At 39.5% G+C, this 24,055-nt stretch overlaps 1 protein-coding gene across 10 annotated transcripts; it reads left to right on the forward strand.

Annotated features, from left to right (window-relative positions):
* Nucleotides 1–5,197: 5,197 nt before the first annotated feature.
* On the forward strand, nucleotides 5,198–22,818 carry LOC105039850 (uncharacterized). 10 transcript variants are annotated; one of them, XM_010916255.4, is made up of 7 exons: nucleotides 5,198–5,824; nucleotides 8,452–8,669; nucleotides 8,768–9,231; nucleotides 9,368–9,455; nucleotides 19,188–19,413; nucleotides 19,498–19,591; nucleotides 22,238–22,818. In XM_010916255.4, the coding sequence occupies exons 1-6, from the start codon at nucleotides 5,611–5,613 to the stop codon at nucleotides 19,584–19,586; spliced, it is 1,299 nt and encodes a 432-aa protein (XP_010914557.1). In that variant the 5' UTR covers nucleotides 5,198–5,610; the 3' UTR covers nucleotides 19,587–19,591; nucleotides 22,238–22,818. The 10 variants fall into 10 exon arrangements, 5 of the variants coding, with proteins under 5 accessions (XP_010914557.1, XP_010914738.1, XP_073107146.1 ...); XM_010916436.4 differs by having other exon boundaries at nucleotides 22,277–22,818; XM_073251045.1 differs by having other exon boundaries at nucleotides 22,297–22,818.
* The last annotated feature ends 1,237 nt before the right edge of the window (nucleotides 22,819–24,055 follow it).

Here is a 24,055-nt window from a genome sequence, read left to right on the forward strand (position 1 = left end):
TGAGCCCCGGTGCTCATCTTTTTCTTCCATTCATCTCCTTTTTACCCGCCTCATCTCCTTTCCGCCAAAAAAAGCCTTGACAGCTATGTGCTTTGGAAATGTTCAATTGGCCAAAATCAGGACTTGTTTCAACTGAAGCTCGTGTTTCTGCTTTCTTGTCCGGTGAAAAATTAACTGCATATTCTTCTTTTTGATAGCGGTAATATAAATAAATGCTTTTAGATATGTACGGAATCAATTCTGGGACACATCAAAGTGGACGATTCCTCCATTGATGTTCCAATAGGATGCAAAGATGATTTTCTATAATATTATAATAAAAAAATAATTAAATAGATTAATGATAGATTTTATATTCTGCATAACGAGTATATCTGTAGAAAATTATTGTACGTAGATTAATTTTTTAATAATAATTAATAATCAAAATATATTAATTTTTAATATATAATGAAATTTTTTTTTTATTTGATTTCAGATCTAAAAAATGTGAGAATCGACTTTGGATTCGTAGCAGGAGATAAAAAAGAAATACTGAATTTCAGAAAAATTTATGGACAGTTGAGATACAATGGTATTGGAGTTATAGCTCCGGCTTGGGATGCCTCGAGATGATTTCTTACATGTGATCTACTTTTTCAAAGTAGATGGATGATCACATACAAGTTATAACAATGCACGTTCAGAAATTAAAATGGAGCTGGTTTTCGTTTTTTTACATAAGCCATCCATTAATATAGCACATATTACAAACAAAATAGAGGAGGTATACAGAAGGTAGTCACATCTTAAGCAATATTTTTCTTCTCTCCAACGAGAAAATTATAAAAGGAAACATAATATGATATTTCTTCAGCTGAATAAAGAATTATCATCAATATTTTAAAATTTTTCTCTTTGCAATATCATTGAAGTATCTCTTAGATAGAGAGCTTCTTTGATGATGATGTTATTCTTAGAGAGATTATTATTGATGAGATTGATGAAAGATGATAAAAAAGAAAAAAAGAAGTGGAGAGAATTGAGGAAGAAGGGAGTGTGTTGGATGGATGTCTAATCAAAATATTATTTTTTAAGATCTTTTTGGTACCACGCGATGCAGCAAGAAGAAAGAAAAAATAAAACAGAAAACAATCAAAATACGTGGATCAGCCACAAAAAAGACTCACTTCCACAGAACATGCAAATTTTACTATGAAAAAGAATTTTTATCAGAGGAGATCTCACCCTCAACCCTCATATACCCAATTTTTCTTTCACAGAAAGTTCTCCCTCACAAAAATTCTCTCTCTTGGAAGATCATCTGAACTCCTGAAGCGATCGCTGTCCGCTGTCCAGGAGCCCTGCTCCTTCTCTCACAGTGTCGTACATGGTTCTCTCTCTTCACGGTGTTCACGACTTCGGCCTAACGAAAACCACGTCGCATTCGTCCGCATGTCCAAGGAAAAACTAGCCACCGCCACAGCCCGATTCCCTTGATCACAGGCCTTTTAGAGGCCTTAAACTCAATTAGATTAGGTTTAATACTCTTAATCAAGCCCAAAAACCTTTCTGCACCGTTGGATCATCATCGAGACATCCCAGAGCTGTCCGATCGCGATCGATCTACGGAATAGTATCGTGGACCGCCAGAAATGGTTGGAAAACGCCCATTCGGTCTACCATGGACCGCCCGATCCATCATGGATCAGGGTACAGGGCCGCAGTGCGACGCACTGGGCTAGGCCGGCCTGCCCGCGCGGACCTGGACGGTGCCCACATCGGGCCGCACCCTGCGCGCCTGGCCCGCGTGCTGCCACTCCGTCACCTCGAATCTCGTACCGACTTCAAAAGCTTGTATCTCTTCCATCCGGGCTCCGTTTGAGGTGATCTTGATCTCGTTGGACTCCATTTTTTATCGCGAACTTTGCTGTGGGCTCAATATGGATCAAATCTCGAGGCATCAAATTCTAACAATCTCCATCTCGACTCAATATTCGACCTCTTCCTAACTCCGAGAGCTTCTGGATCTCCTTGCCCCCATACTCTGAGGCTATCACCTGCTGATCATAGTGGACAAACATGAAAGTCGAGCCAGACCGCTCGATCTTATCTCCGTCGTATGCTGTGCTCCTCCTGATCTGAGACCTACTCGAAGCATCATCCTGCGGCAATAGGAATCTCACCTTGCGACGTCACCTCTCGTTCTCCCGAGTCTGCTGTCTCGTGTCCGATCCACCTCCACCTGGAGCTCCACCTCGCTCTAGGCTCCACCTGGCTCCTGAAGCTCCATCTCACACTGGACTCCCCGTCAGATAATAATGTCCTCTGCTCCCCTTCTTTCTCTCCAGCACAATCCTATTACCGCGTAGCACCTTCAGGATTCCTCTACCAGCTACCGTCCTGTAGCCTCTCGAATCCAATCTACTAAGTGAGATAAGATTCTGCTTGAAATCGGATATGTATCGGATCTCCTCCAATCTCTTCATTGCACCATCATGTGTCCTCCAGCTGACTGTCCCAATGCCTCTGATTGCACAGCTCGATCCATCCGGCGGATATACAGTGCCCTCACTATTCTCCAAGGAGTCAAACTGCTCCTTTCTGCAACATACATGATGGGTGCATGCAGAATCTAATATCTACTGCTGGGAAGAAGTAGATACCTCGTCAGATATCTCCAGGACATCTCCATCTGAATCACTGCCGGCCGTCGCTACAACAGCCACCGTCCGATTTTTTGAGTTGAGGACAATCTCTAGCTAGATGCTCCAACTCCTCACACCGATAACACCTGATTTTGCTTAAGTCCCTCCTGGACTTGGATCGCCCTCGTCGCGATCTTCTATCACTCCGTCTACCATCTTCTGCTCCTCTAGAAGCCACCAAAGCTAAGCTACCGCCACCTGAGCTCGAAGCTGGGTTCTCCCTCCTGAGAACCTCATTCTGGAGTATCACCGCGGTGACCTCATCCATCTTGATGGTATTCTTTTTCACTAGAAGAGCAGTCACCAAAGACTCGTACGAAGGAGAAAGCGACGCCAGCAAAATCAGTGCGCCCTGATCTTCTCCTCAACATTCTCACCAACGCTAAAAAGGTCGGTGAGGATCTTCTAGAAGTGGCTTAGATGCTCCTGCATGCTCTATCCCTCAATCATTCGCAGTTGATAGAACTCTCTCCAGAGAAAAAGAGTATTAGTGAGAGACTTCGTCATGTATAACTCCTCGAGCTTCGACCATAGCACCGTCGAAAAAGTCTCACTAAGCACATGGATCACCACCTCATCCGCTAAGTACATGTGGATGGTACTCACCGCCTGCATCTATAGCAGTTTCCAATCCTGCACCTCCATGGTGGTCGGCTTCTCTTTGCACAAGAGAGCATCGATCAACCCTTGCTAGATGAGCACGTCCTTCATCCTTGCCTGCCACAAGAAAAAATTACTCTTTCCATCAAATTTGTTAATCTCCATTTTGATTGATCCTGTCTTCTCCATCTTCAGTCTTGCTCACCATCGTTGCAATCTGCGTCCTTGTACCATCTTGCTCTGATACCACTTGTTGGGTGGATGTTTGGCCAGGACACCACCTTCCAAGACCTTTTCAGTACCGCGCGATGCAGAAGGAAGAAAAAAAAATAAAATAGAAAATAATCAAAATACATGGATCAGCCACAAAAGGACTCGCCTTCACGGGGCATGCAAACTTCACTATGAAAAAAAAATTTTACAAGAAGAGATCTCACCCTCAACCCTCGTACATCTAATTTCTCTTTTACAGAAAGTTCTCCCTCACAAAAGCTCTATCTCTTGGAAGACCTCCCTGAACCCCTAAAGCGACCGCTGTCTATTGTTCAGGAGCCCTGCTCTTTCTCTCACAATGTCGTACGCGGTTCTCTCTCTTCACGATGTTCATGGTTTCGGCCGGACAAAAATCGTGCCGCACTCGTCCGTGCGTCCAGGGAAAAATAAACCACCGCCACAGCCTGGTTCCCCTAATCACAGGCTTTTTATAGGCCTTAAATCCAATTAGATCAGGTTTAACACTCTTAATCAAACCCAAAAACATTTCTGCACCGTTGGATCATCACCAAAATATCCCAGAGCCGTCCGATCAAGATCGATCTATGGAATAGTACCGTGGACCGTGAGAAACGGCTAGAAAACACCCACACGGTCCACGTAGTCGGTTATGGACTACCCGGTCCATCGTGGACTGGGGTACAGGGCCACAGTGCGGCGTGCTGGGCTGGGCTGGCCCGCTCGCATCGGGGTCGCACGCCCCGCACCGGGCCGTGCCCTGCGTGCTACCGCTTTGTAGGCCGGCCGCCAGCCGCCGGCGGTTTTTCGCCACCTCGGATCTCGTGCCGACTTCAAAAGCTCGTATCTCCTCCGTCTGAGCTCCGTTTGAGATGATCTTGATCTCGTTGGACTCTATTTTTCACCGCGAACCTCGCTGTGGGCTCAATATGGATCGAATCTCGAAGTATTAAATCTTAACATGAGTGGTGGAGATCTCGAGTGTATATAGGGAGTTTTATCGTCAGTGATAATGTTTTTGCCGGAGATGTTATCATTGATGAGATTAATAGAGTATGAGAGGAGGAGGAGATAGGAGAAGGAAGAAAACGGTGAATGTAGTAGATGTATATAAAAAATGAAAGGATGTTATTTTAATTTTTTACATAATATAAAAAATTTGTAATTTATTTAATTAAAAATATAAATATAGGTTTCAAATTATTGGAGTTTAGGAGATTTTTTATAATTTATTTAAAATTTTTTTTTGTCTCTTCTTTTTTAAGAAGAAAAACAGAGGGGAAGACCGAGGTGTTTAGCATGCAAGGATCCGTATTAAACACTATGATTGATCCGTATTAAACATTATTCGGCTGTACATAAGGATGGAATGAAGGCCGTAAGAATGATCTTCTCACGTGATCGATGTTCCGAGAATACCCTTGTCCTCTCACGTGACAAATCCTAACAATGGTGCATGGTTAGTTGGTATCCGCATTAATGATGCCCTCTCGTTTATCCTTGGAGGTACTACCCGTCCTATATCATTACACCCATCTAACGGTCCCTATCACCCCATAAAACCCATTAATTACACATCACTTCCCGAACGGCGAGGAAAGCCAATATAGAATTAAGTAATATATAGGATTCACACCGTAGCTGAGCCCGTAATGCCAACCCCAAGCCGATCCATAAAACCCCCAACCTTCGCCCCTTCCATCCTCCTTTCTCTCTCGTGCTCTGATTTTTTTTCCCCTCTTGCTCTGCTTCGAATGCTACTACAAAACAGAGCAACCCGTAGAAAAACAAAGGGAAACTCCAAGGGAACGCCAACGGTACACGAAGCATTTCCCTAAAGAAAAAGAAGAGAAAGAAAAGGAGAACCAAAGATCCCACCTTTTACTCTCTTTAATGCCTTCAAGTCTCTGAAACAAAACCCTCTCCTCCCCCCCTCCTCTCTCTCTCTCTGTCTCGCTTCGTCGCTCGCTTTATCTTTGTGGGAATTCGAGCTCTGCTTCGGGCGCAGTGACAATGGGATGAGGAGGAGGAGGCGGTGCTTTTCGTCCTGAGGAAATGGGAGAGCTTTAAAGGAGGGGAAAGAGGAAGGATAATGGTGGTTGCGATGATGGGAGGGGATGACAAGAAGCGCACCTTTCACGACTTCTTGGGCATGAGCTGCGGGGAATCCACCCCGCCCGCTCCTGCGTGGGCGCAGTCCGGGGAAAAGACGGCCACCGCGGAGGCGGCGCCGGAGGCATCGGCGTCGGTGGGAGTCTCGTCGGTCGGGCATGGCCTTGCGTCGGGGAGTTCCGATCTCGGTTCCGGTAAGTTCGGCTTGGTTCTTATCCGTATTCTTGGTGTTGGTATTCTATTTCTTTGGATTTTGGGTTTTACGCCTGCTGTGGTTTATTGTTACTTTTGTTGGAGTTGGTTCTCCGATCAAGATTCGTTCCTTTTGGGTGGTTTTGTATTCTTTCTTGAATATCCTTCTATTCTTTGGATTTGAGTTTCTGTTTTGAGTTTTCTTCATCCTGTGGTTTCTTGTGCTTTTGTGAGGATTCACTTCTTCCATCAAAACTCGTTCCTTTTTTTCGAATTTTCTTTTTTTTTTTGTTTTTAATTAAGGTTTCCTTTTTTTTTTTTTTTTCTTGTATGCAGAAACAGAATAATCTTTGTTGTTTCCCTTCCTGCATTGATTTTGGGTGCGTTATTCTGATTTTTTTCCCCTCAGTTGATTTTTGGCGATGCCTTTTACTGAGTTTTACGGGATTTCTGTTTTATTTCTAATTATATTTTTATTTCTTCTCATTGATTCTATCATTGGAATTTTGTCACTCAAATATACAATATTTAACTTTTGGGTATGGTGGTATTGTTTTTTATCCCTTTTTGTGGTAGGTTTTCAGTTAACTAAATGTGACTTCTGTTGGCAAATGTTTCATAGAGCTCTAGATATTGTTTAATTGCTAAATTAAACCCATTGATAAGTTAAAAGTTTTTTTTTTTTTTTGGTTAATGAAAACCAATATGTGTTATATTTTCTTGCTTGTCGAAGGTTTTTTGGCCTGCGGCCGGCGGGTGGTGTTCCCAACCGTTCAACAAGTTATAAGGGCGTTGTTTCTCTTCTGTACTGTTATACTTTCTTAATCAAAATGTTTGTTGATATTGTACTTATTAGTATTGATATATTCACAAATGGTGCTGATTCAGAGTTCTAAGCTTGTGGTAACTTACATCCTTTGACCCTGGCAATTTGGAAGTGCTGCATTCTAGCAAGAGTCTATAACTTTGCTTGACGTAGCTTGTTTGAGCAAATTTCTCAACAGGTGTAAGGTATTTCCTTAAGCAAATCAGATATAGTTAGACTGATAACTGGTGAGTCAATCTTGAAGTGATACAAGATTAACTTATAAAACCCCTTGACCCAATTTTACCATTTTACATTGGTGGGTAAGGAAAGGAAATGATGAACCCTTAAATACAGCAAAAATGGTGCCTTGTTAGTTAGATTTAAGGTCAGTTCTGCTTTGTTTCAATGTTCAGGTTGTAGCTACGGCCATTCTCTGTCTAAAGTTAGGGGTTTTGGGGATATGATTTTGATTATTGAATTAGAATGCGAAAAGGTCTTATCGGAACTCCTCATTGACAAAAGTTGAGGCCTTGTGCACTTAGAATTCCTTTTCCCTAGACATTTTCCTTTGATCCTATCATATTCATCACACAATTGCCTGCCCTTTTTTTCATAAAGCTCTCTTTATTTGTGTCCTGCTCTTTTCTTGTTTGTCCACCTATCTTATACATATATCTGATTCCACACCTCTTGGTCTGTTTCCTGAAAGGATGTTTAAAGAAAGTCTGATGAGGTTTCTTTTGTCTTTTTGCTTGTATAGTTTTTCTTTTTTAATAATTTTGTTTAAAAATTTTCATGGATGTATGCAAATGCAGGTTGTGTTTTGCATTATCTTGAGTTTCTTCCATCTCTTGCTTGTTTCTCAGTGAGGTTCCTAAATCTCTGCCACTTCTAAGGTTCTGTCTGTAGATTTTTTCTTAATTAAATTGAAACATTATTTGTGGACCCTGGTGGTCTATTAACCTTTTTTAAAAAGAAAACCGAAACTACTATCCGCAAATCATTAACTCCTTTTTATCTTTTCTTTACTCCTTTTATTTTTTTTCATACTTTTTTGGTTCTGCCAACGGTTTCAACTCTCCACTGATTTTCTACTAACAATGATCACTGCCTCCACCAATCATATGTGGTTTTTTTTTTCAAATTATTATAAATTGATTATTTTTGGCTGGTACATTTTTTTTTCTTCCTGAAACTCTCTTCACCGTTCGCTGCTTCAACGGACACCAGAATTGATATCTCTGCTTGGAAACTGAAGATGAAGATGAGCTTGGTATCTATGGAATGGTATTTTCTGCCCTATTCTCCGAACATTCAATTGCATTCTTAAACTGCTGGCAGCAAGTTGTTTTATGTTAGGAAAATTGTTTTCTCAAGGGCGTCCGATTTTTAGTTCTCTGTAACCAAAACAAACCACACCATTTCTTTCCCTGACTTTCCAATTCTTGCTTTCCTTTTGGAGTATTCATTTGCTTATCTACTTATGTTTTTTTGAGTAATTTGAGATAATAATATCCTGCATTTAAATGAATGTTTTGTTTATCTATGCTGTTACCATGTGACACCATATGGTTTGGATAGAGGGTGTTGTTTATGGTTATGATTGTCTTCCTTCTCATAGCTGGTATGTCTGTATTGTTTTTAGTTCTTTAGGGTGATCCTTTGGATTTTCAATTCGATCACATAGTTATGGAGATATGATTTTGGTAATTCAACCTCTTATTGTTTCCCATTATATCTTGATATATAAGCATTTGATAGAATCCATGTAATTTTGTGGACAGGAGTTCATTTCTTTTCTTTTTTCTAATTTTTTGGTAGAGAGGCAGGGAGGGAACAATTCTGAGGATTTTCACTTTCATGGTAGGAAGAATGCTATGTCAGGGCTTGAGATATGTAACACATTATCAGGAAGAAAGAGGAGCAATTCAGATTCAGCCTACATGGGTTTAGTAAGAAATAGGATGCTTCCTGTGGGCTCAGATTCCCTTGAAAGCTCACATCTGATGAAAGCACCACAAGCCCATACTCCTGTACCTGTACTTTTGTCTTAAAATTTGATTTTCATTTTAATCTCTTCTTCCTGTTTAATGGTTGCTTTTTTGTCCCCTCATGAAGTTATTTACTTGAAATTTAGATGTCTGGAAAAGAGGTGGGAAGTGAAGGACTTGGAAGATCACATAATGAAATGATGATTTCAATGCAACCACCAAGGCCGACTTCTCTTATATTACATCCTCCAGTTAGCCGTAGACCCGATTCACTAATTCCCAAGTGGGAACGGTCTATGCCTGCAAGTCCTGGGCAGATGGTGCATTACCCTTTACGCTTTGCCCAAGGTGGAACAAATATAGACAAGGTTACATCATCATATGCATATAAGGATGCTAGTGCTGGTTCTGGTGCTGGTGCTGGTGCCACAATCATATCTCAGCCTGCAGCAGATGAAGGTTCTAGAACAGGCATTAAAGACTCTGGAGTTTTGAATTTCATCAATCCTGATAGTGGAGCTGGTGAGAGAAACTCAAGCGGGGGACCGCCTTGTGGCAATAGACCTAAGGCTCCCCAAGCCATAGAACCAGAATCTTGTAACATACCCAGGTAAATCATTATTTTCGTGGTATTTAGCATTGCATCTGTAAGATACTTTGAAGAAATCGATGCCATCCAATGTCTTCATCTGCCAGACTTGACAGTAAAGATATCAATTCCATCCAAACTTTAATGTGTTTTGCAGACGCCATAGCACTGCATCTGCTAGTCGTCAAATGACTATATTCTATGCTGGCCAAGCACACGTGTTTGACGATGTCCATCCGATTAAGGTGAGCTCAATAGTCTTTCTGTTCATTTTTAATATTTTGCAGTATGGGAAATTTTGGGTTTGGTTAAATATTAGCAACACATGCAGTGAATAATCATGAATTGATTAGCGTACACCCTCCCCAAACCTTATAGTGGTAGGAGCCTCGTGCACTAGGCTGCCCTTTTTATCCTATATCTTGAATTGATTATTTTGACATATCACTCTTTTTTCATCATCATGCGTGCAAAATCTAGCACCATAAAATTACTTCCTTTATTCTAGATCATCTGAATCCCAGCCTCTCTCCTTCCAAAGATCTCACAAGGATCAACTTTCAAACTTATATCTTGACTGTTTCTGCAATGTACCATAACAAACTTTCAGTAGCACCAAGCAGTACTCCTGTAACTCTGCTCTAATCCTGGACATCGACAGAATAGATAATCCAGAGATGATGAAGGGATAATTGTTATCCTCTTTGTTCTCTTCACACACAAGAAGAAATATATAGGAAAAATCCGCTTTCTTTCACAATAATCATTATAAGATCCATTCATTTCAGCCACCAACTCCCAAGCTTTGACCTTTAAGGTACATGGATTTGCAAATTGGTGTTGTAGATTGATTATATAAGTTGACCAATTGTCGAAGAATTTATATATACTCAGACAGCTTTCGGAGTGTTGGCATTTGCAATTACAGCCATGCTTTCCCATGCTACTGGCAGTTGCATGTTGATATGCAAAATGTTGTCATAAAGAGATTGTGTAAACTGACCATTGATTGAAACATTTAATTGATTCTTAGAGTTCTTCTTGTTATCTTCTAATGAGTTGGATGGGTTTGACAGTCTTCTTCTCAAAAAAAAGAAAATCTTGTTATTTCTTCTCAAAATCCTTTCCAAATTCCACTTGAATCCTTCTTTTCTGTCTAGTTAATTGCCTTTATATTCTCGAAGTCATGTTCTAGTGCAAGTGATGCATCTCTCCTACATAATGCTCCAGCCTTTTCATGCAGATGTTAGCTTCTTATAGTATTGCCTCTTTTTTCTATGTTAATTTTGCCACTTTCTGTTATTTGCTGTCTAGTGGATGAATTTTGGATCATTATCTTCCTTTATAAGCTTATAACTCTTTACCTCATCATCAAAAGATCTCCTTGCCAATTGTTCACGTTCATCCTTGAGTATTTCATGTGTGTTCCTTCCTTATCGATCTTGTTGGTCTGCTTACTTATTTAGAGTTTTCCTTGTTCTGCATATGTCCCTTAACTCAAGACTTGTGTCCTCTAGCTCTAAATGACTGAATTGCATTAGAAGTTAGATACCAATGCAACCAGCGATATTGCATGATGATCATTCCTCCATAATCATCTCAATATGCACCTTGAGAGGTCTGCTCTGGATCCTTTTACTCAAATAGAAGATTTGAGCCTCAGATTGGATCAATATTATCTGAGAGGAAGGAAAAAAGTTGGTACCAGACTTCCGGAACAGCCATTTTTGGAAACTTATATATCCTTGTTGACCTGAGTTCTCTCTTTTATTCACCCCAAATTGGCAAGGACTAGTTGGTAAGATAATTCCATCTATGATGTCAAAAATTCTCATATCAGCAACAACTAGTTCAAATGCATGTTGAGGAAATGATTTGGTTTGGATAATAACCACTTCTATCGTAACCTAGTTTGATATGGGTCATAGAGCAGACATAGAAATTTTTATCTTATGTCTAAATTTTCTATTTGATTTGTCCATTGTTTTTAGAAGAAATTCAGTGACTACCGAGAGGAGCTTCTATATTTCCTATTCTAACATCACTCTTTAGTTAGACCATAAAATCAGATCACTGGTTTCTCAAAAACAATCACTATGTGATGGTTATGGGACTTCCTATGGAAATGACTGTTATTCTACTTCCTATATATTCATGGTAACAAGCATTATGAAATTTTTGTTGAATTGTCATCTATTAATTTTTTCATATTAATTATTTTTAATTGCATATGATGCATTCTTTATGGCTTTGAATGTAACTTTTGAGGAACTATAGTGACCGTTATAAACATAGTTAAAAGGGCAGCCCAATACACGAGGCTCCCATCACTATAGGGTTTGGGGAGGGTCGGATGTATGCGGCTTTATATCTTACATATAGAGAGGCTGTTTCCATGTTTCGAACCTATGATACTCAAGTCATAATGGAGCAACCTTATCGTTGCACCAGATTTACCCTCATAAATAGAAAATCTACCTTTTAGTGTAAATTAATTTTTTTTTGTAAAATTATAGGTGTTAATGGCAGGCTATTGTATTTTTTTACGGCCATCATTGGCCATGGCCGGTTATGATATCACAAAATTCTTAGTTGAGGGACCTGAAAATAGTGTGGGACTGGGGCTTTGTTGTGGGCTTTGTTGATATACTACTGTCCTATGGATTTGATAACAATGTGGTTGTCTTTGATCAAAGGTGATGTCCTTTGCTTAAATATCACTTGAATCCTGTTGATGCAACTGTTGAGTGCAGCGAGAGAATGTGGCTGTCAATCAGAACTGAAACTTGCATTCCAGGTACAACCAATGCCACACTAGTACCTAAGTAAATAGTAAACCATAAACAAACTGATATCCCATATGATTGTTTGAGTTTAATTCACAAGTTAGTATAACTAAACACAACAATTGATCAGAGATTTGAGACCACATACGGTAGGTGAAGGTTAGACTAGACTTAAACTGTGAGAGTCCTTAATGTAACAGAATTGAATGGCAGTTTATGTAAATAAAGACTTAAGCTCCTGCTTAAGTAACTGTTAGTTGTTGCAACTGCATTGTAACAAAGCAAAGCACACTGCAACTTAATTCAATAAGAAAACTTTGAATCCTTCCACAATTACTTAACTCATAGAAATTGCCATTTCATTGAAACTGTCTATTTGTGACTTGAATGCATTGAAACTGAATCCACACTATTACTTAACTCAATAACAATAACTTAATTAAATACATTCCAGTTCTATGACAGCTACATCCTTTCCACTGACATTAGATCCAATCTGTTGAAAACAAACTGAAGTTGAGCTAAATCAGTACCGACCCCACCTACTTCGGGATTAAGGCTTAGTTGAGTTGAGTTGAGCTAAATAAGTCTAACTGAACTTCAATCCATCCAAGATCCATTGTTTGGTTCCTCGTAACTTATTAAAAAACAACTATATCAACTGATGTACCCTCTATTTAGTATGAAGGATGGATAGATCTTCTATCTATCCTTCAATGTGCTTGGTAGAATATGGAAAGATTGATAGAAATAATTTCCTCCTCTATTTGGTATAGAAAGAATGGAACAGAGGATGGATGATATTTGTATGATTTTTTTACGAAACTACCCTTTAATGAAAAATTATATTATCAATGCACAACACTTATTTATAAAGTAGAGGAAGGGTATAAACTTATAATCTTTAAAATTTATAAGTATATAAAAAATTATATAAATATTAAATTTAATAAATAATTTTATAAATTAATTAGATATAAATTAATTTATTTATATATACTAATTATATAAATAACTAATTAATTTATAATTTAATTTAAATAATTAATTAATTTTATAAAAATAATTAACCAAAAATAGTAAATATACTTAAAAAAATAGAAGATAATTCTAATTATTTACTTATTATTATGAAAATATGTATGAAAATTAAAATAATTAGTAATAAAATTTAATATATAGGTTTAATAGTATAGAGAAAATAAATATATATATAAATAAAATGAATGAAAAAGTAAAAAAGTGTTATCGTCTTGTCAAAAAATTAATGAGGGATAATTTTGTACAAATTATACATTTTAGTGGGATGGAACCAATGATGCGAATATTTCAGAAGGTTCTTCCTCCACATATGCAGGCCCTCATCAAATCCTTTGAGCTCAATTTTTGCGAATGTACTCTCCAGGTGGGATACTTGATGCGTTAGCTACAGCATTGCATGGGTCGACATGCACAGCACCTAGTACCACTAGGTTATCTAATCCCATTTACTCTCCTAGCTTTTGTGTCTCAGTGTCAATGTCGGCCCAGCAGAGTGCTTTCACGGTTGGTGAGAGTTGCAAATTGGTGGTCCAGGATGTATGGGCAATCCCTCCTTTCCATCTATCCTCTCTAAGATCTTTTGAACCAAACGGTGGATGGGGCCACCCATTCTTCCAACTCTCCATCCTCCCTCTCATGTCCCCAATCGAACACAGGAGTAAACTTTATCAACACATGTTTGGTGCCTTGGAACTTCAGTCCATTCAATCACAGCAGTAAACCATGTCACACAACTATATCAACACTGCATTTGAACCTGAGATCCAACAAATTTGAATCTGAAATATCAAAACGAGAATAATACAATACAACATTTCGAACAAGTCACATGCTTAATAAACTTTTGTAAATTGAACTATTACCACACTTCAATTGTTCAGTATTTCGTAACCATGCATTGAATTGAACCAGAACCAGGCATCAACACTTCTAAAGATGACACATCCACACTTGCATTACTAGTCACAATAATTGGCATCACCAAATATAAACTTACATGCACACTTACATCAATACTTACATTTACCATCAAAATCAAAGAAAGTACTGCCTTGACACAAAACCAATCATAAGGGCAAAACTTAAAATGCATTATGTCAATATTTGATTCCCCATTAAGTTTCAGCACAAACGCAAGGCCAGTCACCAATATACCTGGGACAAATTTTAAAATTAAACCATTAAATATTAGTCCAAAATGCATGTTTCTAATGTACTTTAAAGTTTATAAAATTCCATTATCTGTGCACTTGGTCTTAGTCCACGAAGTGGCTGGTGGGAGCTGAGGGCTTGTGAGCTACCCCTGGGGACTGCACCAGATGCTGCCTGCTACAAGCGGCTCAAAGATGTGACCTGTTACCCCCTTGTGTGATTAGCTTACTGTACTCCTGAACAGTTGGAATGGTGGGGGAAGGCACAGGCAGAATGCTTCCATGTACATAATAGTTTCTTGGGAATTGGAAGCAAAATTAACACTAATTAGATGTGTATCAAATTGATAAGACCAATTACATGTGTATCAAACCGGTAAGACCAATTACATGTGTATCAAAAAAGCACCAATTCTAATAGGAGACATGGTTTTAAATAATCTAACATAATAAAAATCACCAATCACATGCAGCTGACTTATATCCATGCAGTAATTGAAAATTGAATAAATTATCTGAGATGCACTTGTAAAAGAAGTTGAATTCCTTGATGCACTTGCTCCACCACCTGATTCACGTCTTGGTTTGAAAGTTCCCCTACTTCTAGATTCACATTTGAACTAGCTTCAGCAGCCTCATTTCTTTGTCCCTGTGCATTCTTTGTCATATTAAGTTATGATGGCAATTGGGTTTTAGAGGTATATTTGAAGGGAAAAAAATCAAAGCATTTAATAATCCAAATAAAATTTCCTGAGGTGCTTGATGATTCATTTTCCTTGATCCTTCCAGGTTTGCTCTTGAGCTTCTCTGGCTGACTTGAACTCCTTTGTTCCATTTTCCTTGGAATAATCTTATTTGGATGCTTGTCCTTCTTGGGTCCTTTACAGGTCTTGGAATTATGATCCCACTCCAAGCAATTCCCACACCTGAGCAAAGTTCCTCTCCTCTTAACCTTGTGAGGAATGAGGATACTTTTCTTCATCCTCTTCCCTTCACCTTTTTCTTCGGTCTCCCTAGATGTCTTCTAAGTGATGCCATTTGAGGTGGCTCAAAAATTGCTTGGTTGTCAAAACTTGATAGCGGACACTGGCTGAATTATACTTTCGTAGGTCTTTGGAAATGTCTCTTTGGAGTAATATGCACTCACAAAGTCCTCAGGCTCCTATCTCATGAACATTATAGCTGGCACCGCATGGCAGCAGGAGATTCCTATCAAAGCCCACTTCATGCATCTACAGATTCATTATTCTAAGTCCAACAAATATCTTCCATTCAGTATTCCATTGAATCCATCTTCTCCTTCTCAAGCTTCTCCTAAATTGGTCCTTCATATTTCATCATCCTGTTTCTCTTTGCTTGAGATCTTTGTATTAGTAGCTTCCTAATTGTTTCAAGCATAGAAATTATTGGTGAAGGTCTAGCCTCTCCAATGGTAACCACTAAAACATGCACATACTTTGTTTAGTATCTTGTCTGACTTGGACCTTGGACTGAAGTCATGTCTGGCTTACAATTCCAGCCTGTTGTCCATCAGCCATGCAGCTGCATTCTCATCCAATTTTCTGCCTTCTTCCATCTCTATGGCAAACTCTTGAGAAATATGAGCTTTTGCAGCAGCAAAGAGAGCAATTCTGAAGTTAATGCCCTCATAATTGTCTTGAAGCTGGCATGCATATGCCTGACATGGAATTTGTAATAAGCAGTAGACCAACCAGTCATGAAATAAGAAGACCTCAATGTCAATAATGGAGCTAATAATAAGGTAAACAAATAAGATGTTGAGGGAATCAATTAACTTATATGTAGACATTACATAAATGTCCATTCATTTTCTTCACAGATCTAATGTCTTCAATAGATCAATGACAAACCACATCTAGCTATCTTTTATCCCAGCTTCAAGCACAAAGCATGCAGTTGAAAAAAATATTTTCATTCCTATCCTTCCCAACAACTGCTAGCAATGGTCCTTCCATAGCATCTTTTAGGTGGCAACCTTCCAATAATGGGCCTTCATCCTTTCATAAAGCCCTTCTTGCAAGCACCTAGACCCCCTTGAAGTCTCTTGGAAATGGGCTTTACACCAGGTCTTGGTATGTCCATCTATATGGTGGAGCAAGGGTTTCTTGAGCTAATAATGTCAGAACCGCCATACCTTGGCATACTGCTCCCTATGCAACCCATGTATGATCTTGATTGTTTTCTTCATGGCCTTATAGGCCTATGTCTTTATATGAAAAACTTGAAGTCTCCCTACACTCTATCAATGAAAGCTTGAACTTTAAGTTTGTTGTTTGAGCTAAAGTCCTCTAAGTAGGTCTGAGCAAGCCATTTGGAACTGGCATTGTGATTTCTGGATTATTTGCCATGGTTGTATGTTGCCTCATAGGTCTTGATTTGAAATGTTGCCTCTCTTTGCATTGGAGAAGCATGTATTCTCCATTCACAGTTCTCTTGCATATTGTTGTGACTTTGAACTTACTCTTGTGCTTATAGGTGTAGTCAAAGCCTTCTTGAATACTTAGCTTCCTAACTGCCTACTTGAAGACAACATGAGGGTCGAACTTCATTCTAACTTTAAGCTTTATAGGATTCTTCAAATCTGATGTCAAATTGAGCTCTGGATTTCTGGACTCTAGGATGTTCCCCATCAGAACTGGAGGAGCTACCAAGGCTTCTAATATCACCATTATCCTCTAATTTTTTTTCCTTGACCACTAGTTCAGAATCTTCAGCCTCTCGCGAATAGTTGCCCTTGAATCTGCTTTCCAGCGATCACTCTCCCCAATAACTGGTTTCTTAGTATGCTCCCTGAATGAGTCATCATCATCCTCATCGGTCTCCTTAATATCACCCACACTAGCATCAAGCTCACTGTTGCTACCCTTATTGCTGTCTTCACTATCTTCTTTAGCAGGTCTCTTCCCACAGCTATCACCAATAACTTAAACGCCATGTTTGTACCCTCTGCATCACCTTGTCTACCAACCAGCTTGGATACACATACCTGAACATTTACATTGACAAAACCATCACTAGGAGTCTGGCAGCCATCCTTTGTCATAGACCCTTCTTGTGCACCAGTTATTTTAACAACCACATGTATAACCTGTGGTTTTCACCCTCTCATCCATCACTTAAAGCTTCTGCTCTTTCAGCATGTCCACCATCATTGATATCCACTTGTCCAAACACGACCGTCATTGAGATCCCTTGCTACACTTTGACCATTCATATCCTCTGCCTTAACTTGGTAAGATGACTTATCATCATCCTGTGTTGATGGCTGTGAGGAATGGAGAGGTAGTGGAATATATTGGCAATCCACTAATTCTTGTACACAGTGCTGTTCCTTGGATAGGTTGCAAGATGTCCAGCACATCTCTCATCGTGCATTGGTTTCAAACCATTTTCTAGGCTTGTGTCTGGCACCATACACTAGAAATGGGAACAATTCATTTAACCCAGCTTTTTGTCATATCTTCAATTTTGTCCAGGAAATCTTATTTGGATCACAGGTGCTGTGGTGAGATATGAACCCTTCACTGTGATACATGGGTGAGTGAACCGTAGTGATCCACAATGGTGTAATTCAACCATGATCAAATCTTCATCCATTCCTGCAATATTGACCGCAGAAAGCATGTCTTTTTAAGTCAAGCATGAACAACAAAAGTTTCAAAAGTAACATAGAAGTCAGAAAAGCAATAGTAACATGTTTAACAGGTGAGGGACCACACCAGTAATGGGAGCTTGTTTAGGTTAAAAAAATTAAACAATCATAAATGGACCACAAAATTTTATGATAAAAAACTATGATTAACATGCTAGGGACCACCACTGCTACACAATGTCTCAGATCATGGGGACAACCACTGACTTATCAAAGCTTACGACCACTATTGCACTTTGTCCCAGATCCATAGAACATATACTCCCTAACCATGCATGATAAACAATGTCTTAAAACAATAAAACAACACCATGCATAAGTAACCACATTCCACTGGTAGCCCTAGAACAAGTGAATCCAGGAGCAGTGTCACGAACTGGAACTCGTTTATTAACAGCAGTGGAAAGAAATCATTTTCTTGGATTTCTAGTGAATTGGTGAGCTTACCTTTCAATCGCTGGACCAGAGGACAAGGGCACAATGGAGGAATGGCCTAAGGATGCTCCCCCGGGTTCGCCTGTCCTTTGGTTGTGAGAGAGATTGCTTCATCTCAGTAGGTTTTGATTGTTTCAGGATAGCAACGGGAGCTGAGGTTTACTTTTAGGTTTTAAACCCTAACATGATTCCCAACTAACAGTCCTAAATCCTCTTCAGATGAGAACTAAGGGCATTTTGTTCTTTTAACACCCAATCTTAATGGCACAAAGGGGTTGTGCCCTAGTTGTACATGAGAAAAAGGGCAGCCCAGTGCATGAGGGTCCTGCTATTACAAGGTCTGTATGTAGCCTTAGCCTTGTGTGCAGAGGCTGTTCTCTATTTGGAACTTATGACTTCCAAGTCATAATTGAGGAACCTTACTATTGTTTCAAGACTCATCCTCTGCGCCACAGCTGTACATTGTATCAGACAAATAAGTTGAGGGACTCGTTTGCAAAACTTTAAACGAGATGATGTCCATGTGAAAAAAATTGAAACTTGAGGGGGTCAAATGGTATTTTTCCTTTAAGAGAGAGAGAGAGAGAGAGAGAGAGAGACGTATTAGCATATATGATTGATTTGTTTCTCAAAATAATTTCACTATTGGTTCAATACTTACTGTAAAAATGATCACTTAAAATGTTCTCCCCTTTTACAAGCTCTGATAATTTGGGCTTGGCTAATTTGTGCAGAATGCTATTTTTATATGACATGTAATTCTACTTATATAGTGCCTCTCATATAAGCATCACTTGATCAATATTGAATCCTTTCTGCTATCATTGGTTGACCACTATGTGGTTCTGTGAATAAGATGTGTTATGATGAGTATGTTATTTTGAGTAACAGGCAGATGTGATAATGGCTTTGGCTGGATCAAATGGAGGTTCATGGTCAACCACTTACTCCCCTAAGTCTAGTATCCGACCACCAACTAGTGAAGCTAAAGCACCTAGTGGAGAGAATAAAATGCGAACGAACAACTTACCATTATCTATACATGGAGATTCTGATCATGGGCATAGCCAGGTTGCACGGATCCCGGTTACTAATGATCTTTCAAGCCTTACGCCTGGTACATGCTTGCACCTTTTTGAATCACTTCAGCTTATAATATATTTTTATAATTGAGATGCCATGCTCACTTATGGCTTTCTAGGGAGTAATCAAGGTAACCTGTCCGTCAGAGATGCAAGGTTTATGCCCCCAGCATCAGAATATAATGTGGAAGACAGGAGAGATGCATGATAGAGGTTATGATCCCCCTTAGATCCAGTCCTGGTGGCTTTTGGGAAATCTTATTTTTGTTCTCAGGTTCTCATCTTCTGAGGTTAGAGGCACTTGTTAATTGAGTTTTGGCTAATCGACTTGACAAGTGACTAATTAGAATTAATTTGTCTAACCATAGCAATTAATGAAATGAAAAGAAAACAGCATAAACATGAGGTCCTAAATTAAGCATGGAGGCATAGATATGTGTCAGAGATGATGCTCCATGAGGAGGAAGGCAGCATGATGAATTCACAATGCTGGCTAATTAATTTAACAAGTGACTTGCTTGTTAGCAAATAATTTGTTAATTCAATTAGCCAACCATGAAAACTTCATAAGTACTTTCCTGTTTGCTGCATTCTCTCCAGGATACATCTCCTTTGACATATAACCTATTCCTCCATGCCCTTCAGTGCCTTAAGTTAATACTGATTTTCTTTTCAATTTGTTAACTGCTGTGATTCGTCAAATTAACTTTAGTTAGATCACAGCACATCATTCTTGAAGAAGTACCCCTGATATGCAGAGAGAAGTTTGAAATGGTGCTTCACTGCTTCCATCTGGAAATATGACTTAGTGATCAATTTCAGTGCTCCTAGTTCCACCTGTTGCTTAAATTGTCTGAACAGTTGGTTGTGCAAGTCATAGTTTCAAAACTGATGGTGCTTATATGGAGTTGGATGCAAAAGTCAAGAGTCTTATAACATTAGCCATTTTTACAGATTGTTCAGTTGATATGATTCAGGTTTCTGACTAAATCTTTTGCCGCTAAATAAGCTATAACGGTGTAGTAGAAGTTTTTAAGATGTGCATGGTTGCCACTAAAGTATAGATTTGCACTATCCTGGTAACTTGTATTTTCCCAACAGACTATCACGAATTGTGGTTTTGCTCACCTGTAGAGCACACCAAGGTTATAGTGTTGTGAAAAGACAACCGGACTTTGTTCCATCAACATGGAGTCCACTTAATTGACCCAATCATGCCATTATTTATGTTGATGGGCAGTCCTCTGGCATGGATAATTCTTCACACTTTCCATCCAAATTCACTTGGTTCTTTGCTCTGTTTTTCCAACATGTGGTTGAACTGCAAGCAGCCCAACATTCTCAAAACACTTGACCCCATTCTATGCACTGCCTGTGCTACTGTGTTTCCATCTAAATGCTGTGCTTCCTAAATTTTCTCCATCCACTCGGCATTCTTGAACTCTGTTACACGTATCCTATCCTTATTCCTGGTCTCGTCACCCAATATTTTAGCAGCATTGTCAGCTTCATAAATTATGTTTTTTAAAAGTTGCACCCCGAATATATATATATATATATATTATCATTCAGAATCTCTACGCTCTGAATTTTCCTTCCAAACTTTGAGTTAAAAATTGCTCCCTTTCTGATGCCTTGTTCACTGGCACTGCACAGGTATCATTTTAACATGAATAAAAAAAATCTGCCTCTACCATGTATTTAGTTTTAGGGGTATCACTGCAAAAGAAGGGTAGATGACGGGTGTATGCAAATAGTGGTTTTCAAATCGTAAATCTGCAATAGATCATACATGCATGCATATATATACAAAAGTCTCTATTTATAGCATTTTTTGAAAAATTAATGACATATAGGGGATTGGAAGCTTTTCTATTATTGCTTTTCTTTGTAATCACTTATGATTTGTTGAATAAAATCAATGTCAGGAAGGCCTCTATGGATTCCTTAAATATCAGTTTGGTCAATACACCGCATGCAAGTGGTTAAAATAAAATACTAGTAGCCATCTTGATGTGGGTTGGAGCTACGTTAAGAACTCTGATTCAGAGCATTATGGCACAATGCCTTAAAATTTAGGACCATACTGGTAAATATGCACTTCTGTCCAGTCCTATTAGCAAGGAAAATGATTTTTGTTTGTTATGATTGAGGTGAAACCATGGTACCAGTGATGATTTAATTTCATAGTCATTATTACAATGAAGATTTCCTGAATCAGTTGCTTGACACGGAAACCAGTGATGTGGAGGTAAATTAAAGTCCTTGTATACCATATGACATCATAGGATGCGTATTGTCAGACATCTGAAAACCTTAACTGATATGAACTTCTTCCGAACATCCACTTGAACATTTTATCAAGATTCTCAGAGAGTTTAATTTGGGATTGCAGTCAAACTGCTCCCCCATTTCGGTCCCCCTCACGAGGGTTCAAAGGCTGGGACACCGCAAGCAAGTGCTGTTGGTGGAATCTTAACATAAGTCAGCATGATAACACCGCATTGCACGATCGATCGATCAGTGCTGTCCGCACCTGCATCCGTGCGGCCGAGCAATTTTTGCCTGCATTTAGGCCTGCATGGAAGCAGATGAAGTAGACTATGTCACACCTCATAATCCTCAGGTTGCAATTAGTCCTTTTCAGGTTGCTCAAATACACAAGGTTTGTCGCAAGATGCTTCATCTATGTGCTCAGTATAGATGAAGACAATGCAGACAGAACATGCTCCCTTGTGCTGACTGAACCTAACAAGTCATGTGGCCTGCTGGCACCTGGTGTTGACCTTTCACAAATTATTGGGCATGGCTTTTTTGGAAGTTGCTGATCAATATTCCGCATCTTTTTTGATTTTGTAGGACTCCAGGATTTATTCGGCATCATTTTCAACTTTACAGGGTTTCTCTTTCTCGGAATAGGCGTTTTGTGAATGTTTGTATTTGGGCTCACCACCCCGGGTGACTTGTGCTTTTCCATCCATCCTTTCGGTCCGCTTGGAAGGATACTAACAGATAAGCTTGTAAGGGCGGGATCCTAAAGCAAATGGAGAGAAATGATGAGAAGGGGTAGAAGTCTAGGAAGCGATGTAGAGGATCTACTGATGCCTGAGTATATGATGGACAAGGATCATTGGATGGAGCCCAATAAGTCTTCTGACCGACGTGCTGATCGTGGAGCATATTGCGCAGAAATTGTTGTTAGAAAAAGGAATCCAAAGGCATGCAGGTAAGCATGATGACATCTCAAAGCTTGGTTGAGTATGGTGAAAATTACTTACTGTAAGGTCCGTTGGCATGAGGAATCCAATGGCAAGCATTCTCAGATCTGAATAGATTTCATAATGTACGGCGAAGACAACCGTAGGGATGGCATTCGTGTCGTGATGTTTTGCAGAAAATTTAATGACTATAAAACTATCAGTAGATCTGATCTTGCTGATCGTGGTTAATTTTTTTACCTTTTATCATTTTATCCTCCCGTCGACATGAATCTGATGAGCGTTGCGTCGATCATTTCTCAAACCTGCCGAAGACTGACGCATTCGCAGCGACCCAATTGCTAAATGAAGAAGCGCAGCCGGAGACCTTTGTGCGCAGAAATCTACATTTGGAAGCACTTCACTTGCCATATGATAGGTAATGTCGCCGTTTCTTTTTCGGCGAGACCGCGATTCGATCCATCTGTTCCCCACTTGGTTTCCAGTGACGTACATGATACTAGAATTCCTATTACACCACAAGAGATTGGTGGAGACGGGAGTGGATTCGAAACGGGATGATCAAGCTCGTCACCTTTCACAGCTTAACACGAGAGAGAGAGAGAGAGAGATAAGGTAAAGGACGAGAAAGACTTGTCCTCTACCATTCAGGGCAGGTGCCAAAAGATGGCATCTTTTTTGCATGGGCTCCAATCGAGACCGCCTTTACCTGCATTGATACCCACGTCTTCCTTTAGAGACCCAGCACCATAGATCTTAGAGAAGTCTCACCATTTCCCAAGGGGCCAGGTTGGTCATTTTATCATGGTGGAAGAGTTAAGTGGGGTGGTATTTTGGAAGCTAGTGACGACCGAGGGGGATAAGAGAGCCACTTACCCAAAAAGTCTCATGACATGGATATTTTTCTTCTTCAGGACAAGACAAAGGCACATGGTTAGGGTTGTGTATCTCATCCTCTCTCCATCGGAGATGGATGACGACAAAGAGGTTCTTTCATTTTTCGCCCCTCCTTCATCCCTCCTCTTTTACTTCTCTCCCACTTCTTGTCCACTACCCACAACCACTCCCCCTTTCCCACTCAAGGACACCACTCCCTCCAGCACCTACCCCGAACCATCATTTTGGCACCGTCTCTCTCACTGCCATTCATTTTCCTTCCACTGCCAATTCTTCACGAGCAAATGTTATTAATTATTTGATATTTTAATCACATTTTGAGTTATTTCTTTTTTTTTTTTTTTCTTGTGGTTCCCCTTTCTTTCAATATTTAAGTCAAGATATATCATCATGTAGAATAGAAGTTCATCTGCATGGATGTGGTCAGGAATTTTTGATGAGCAAATACATCAACAACAAAGCGAAAGAAATTTTGTCAAATGCGGGTCGGCTCTACCGTCCAAAATCGAAGAATATGAGGTTTCCTGTGGCCCTACATGTATTCCTTTCAATCCCAGGATGC

This window comes from Elaeis guineensis, chromosome 2 (genome assembly GCF_000442705.2).
Source record: "Elaeis guineensis isolate ETL-2024a chromosome 2, EG11, whole genome shotgun sequence".
Lineage (NCBI taxonomy): Eukaryota > Viridiplantae > Streptophyta > Magnoliopsida > Arecales > Arecaceae > Elaeis > Elaeis guineensis.

Excerpts from the sequence above, each read along its gene's own strand:
- LOC105039850 (XM_010916255.4), top strand. The coding sequence starts at position 5,611 with ATGGTGGTTGCGATGATGGGAGGGGATGACAAGAAGCGCACCTTTCAC. Across the intron at positions 5,825-8,451 it reads GAGTTCCGATCTCGGTTCCG|AGAGGCAGGGAGGGAACAAT; the intron begins GTAAGTTCGGCT and ends ATTTTTTGGTAG. Across the intron at positions 9,232-9,367 it reads GAATCTTGTAACATACCCAG|ACGCCATAGCACTGCATCTG; the intron begins GTAAATCATTAT and ends TGTGTTTTGCAG.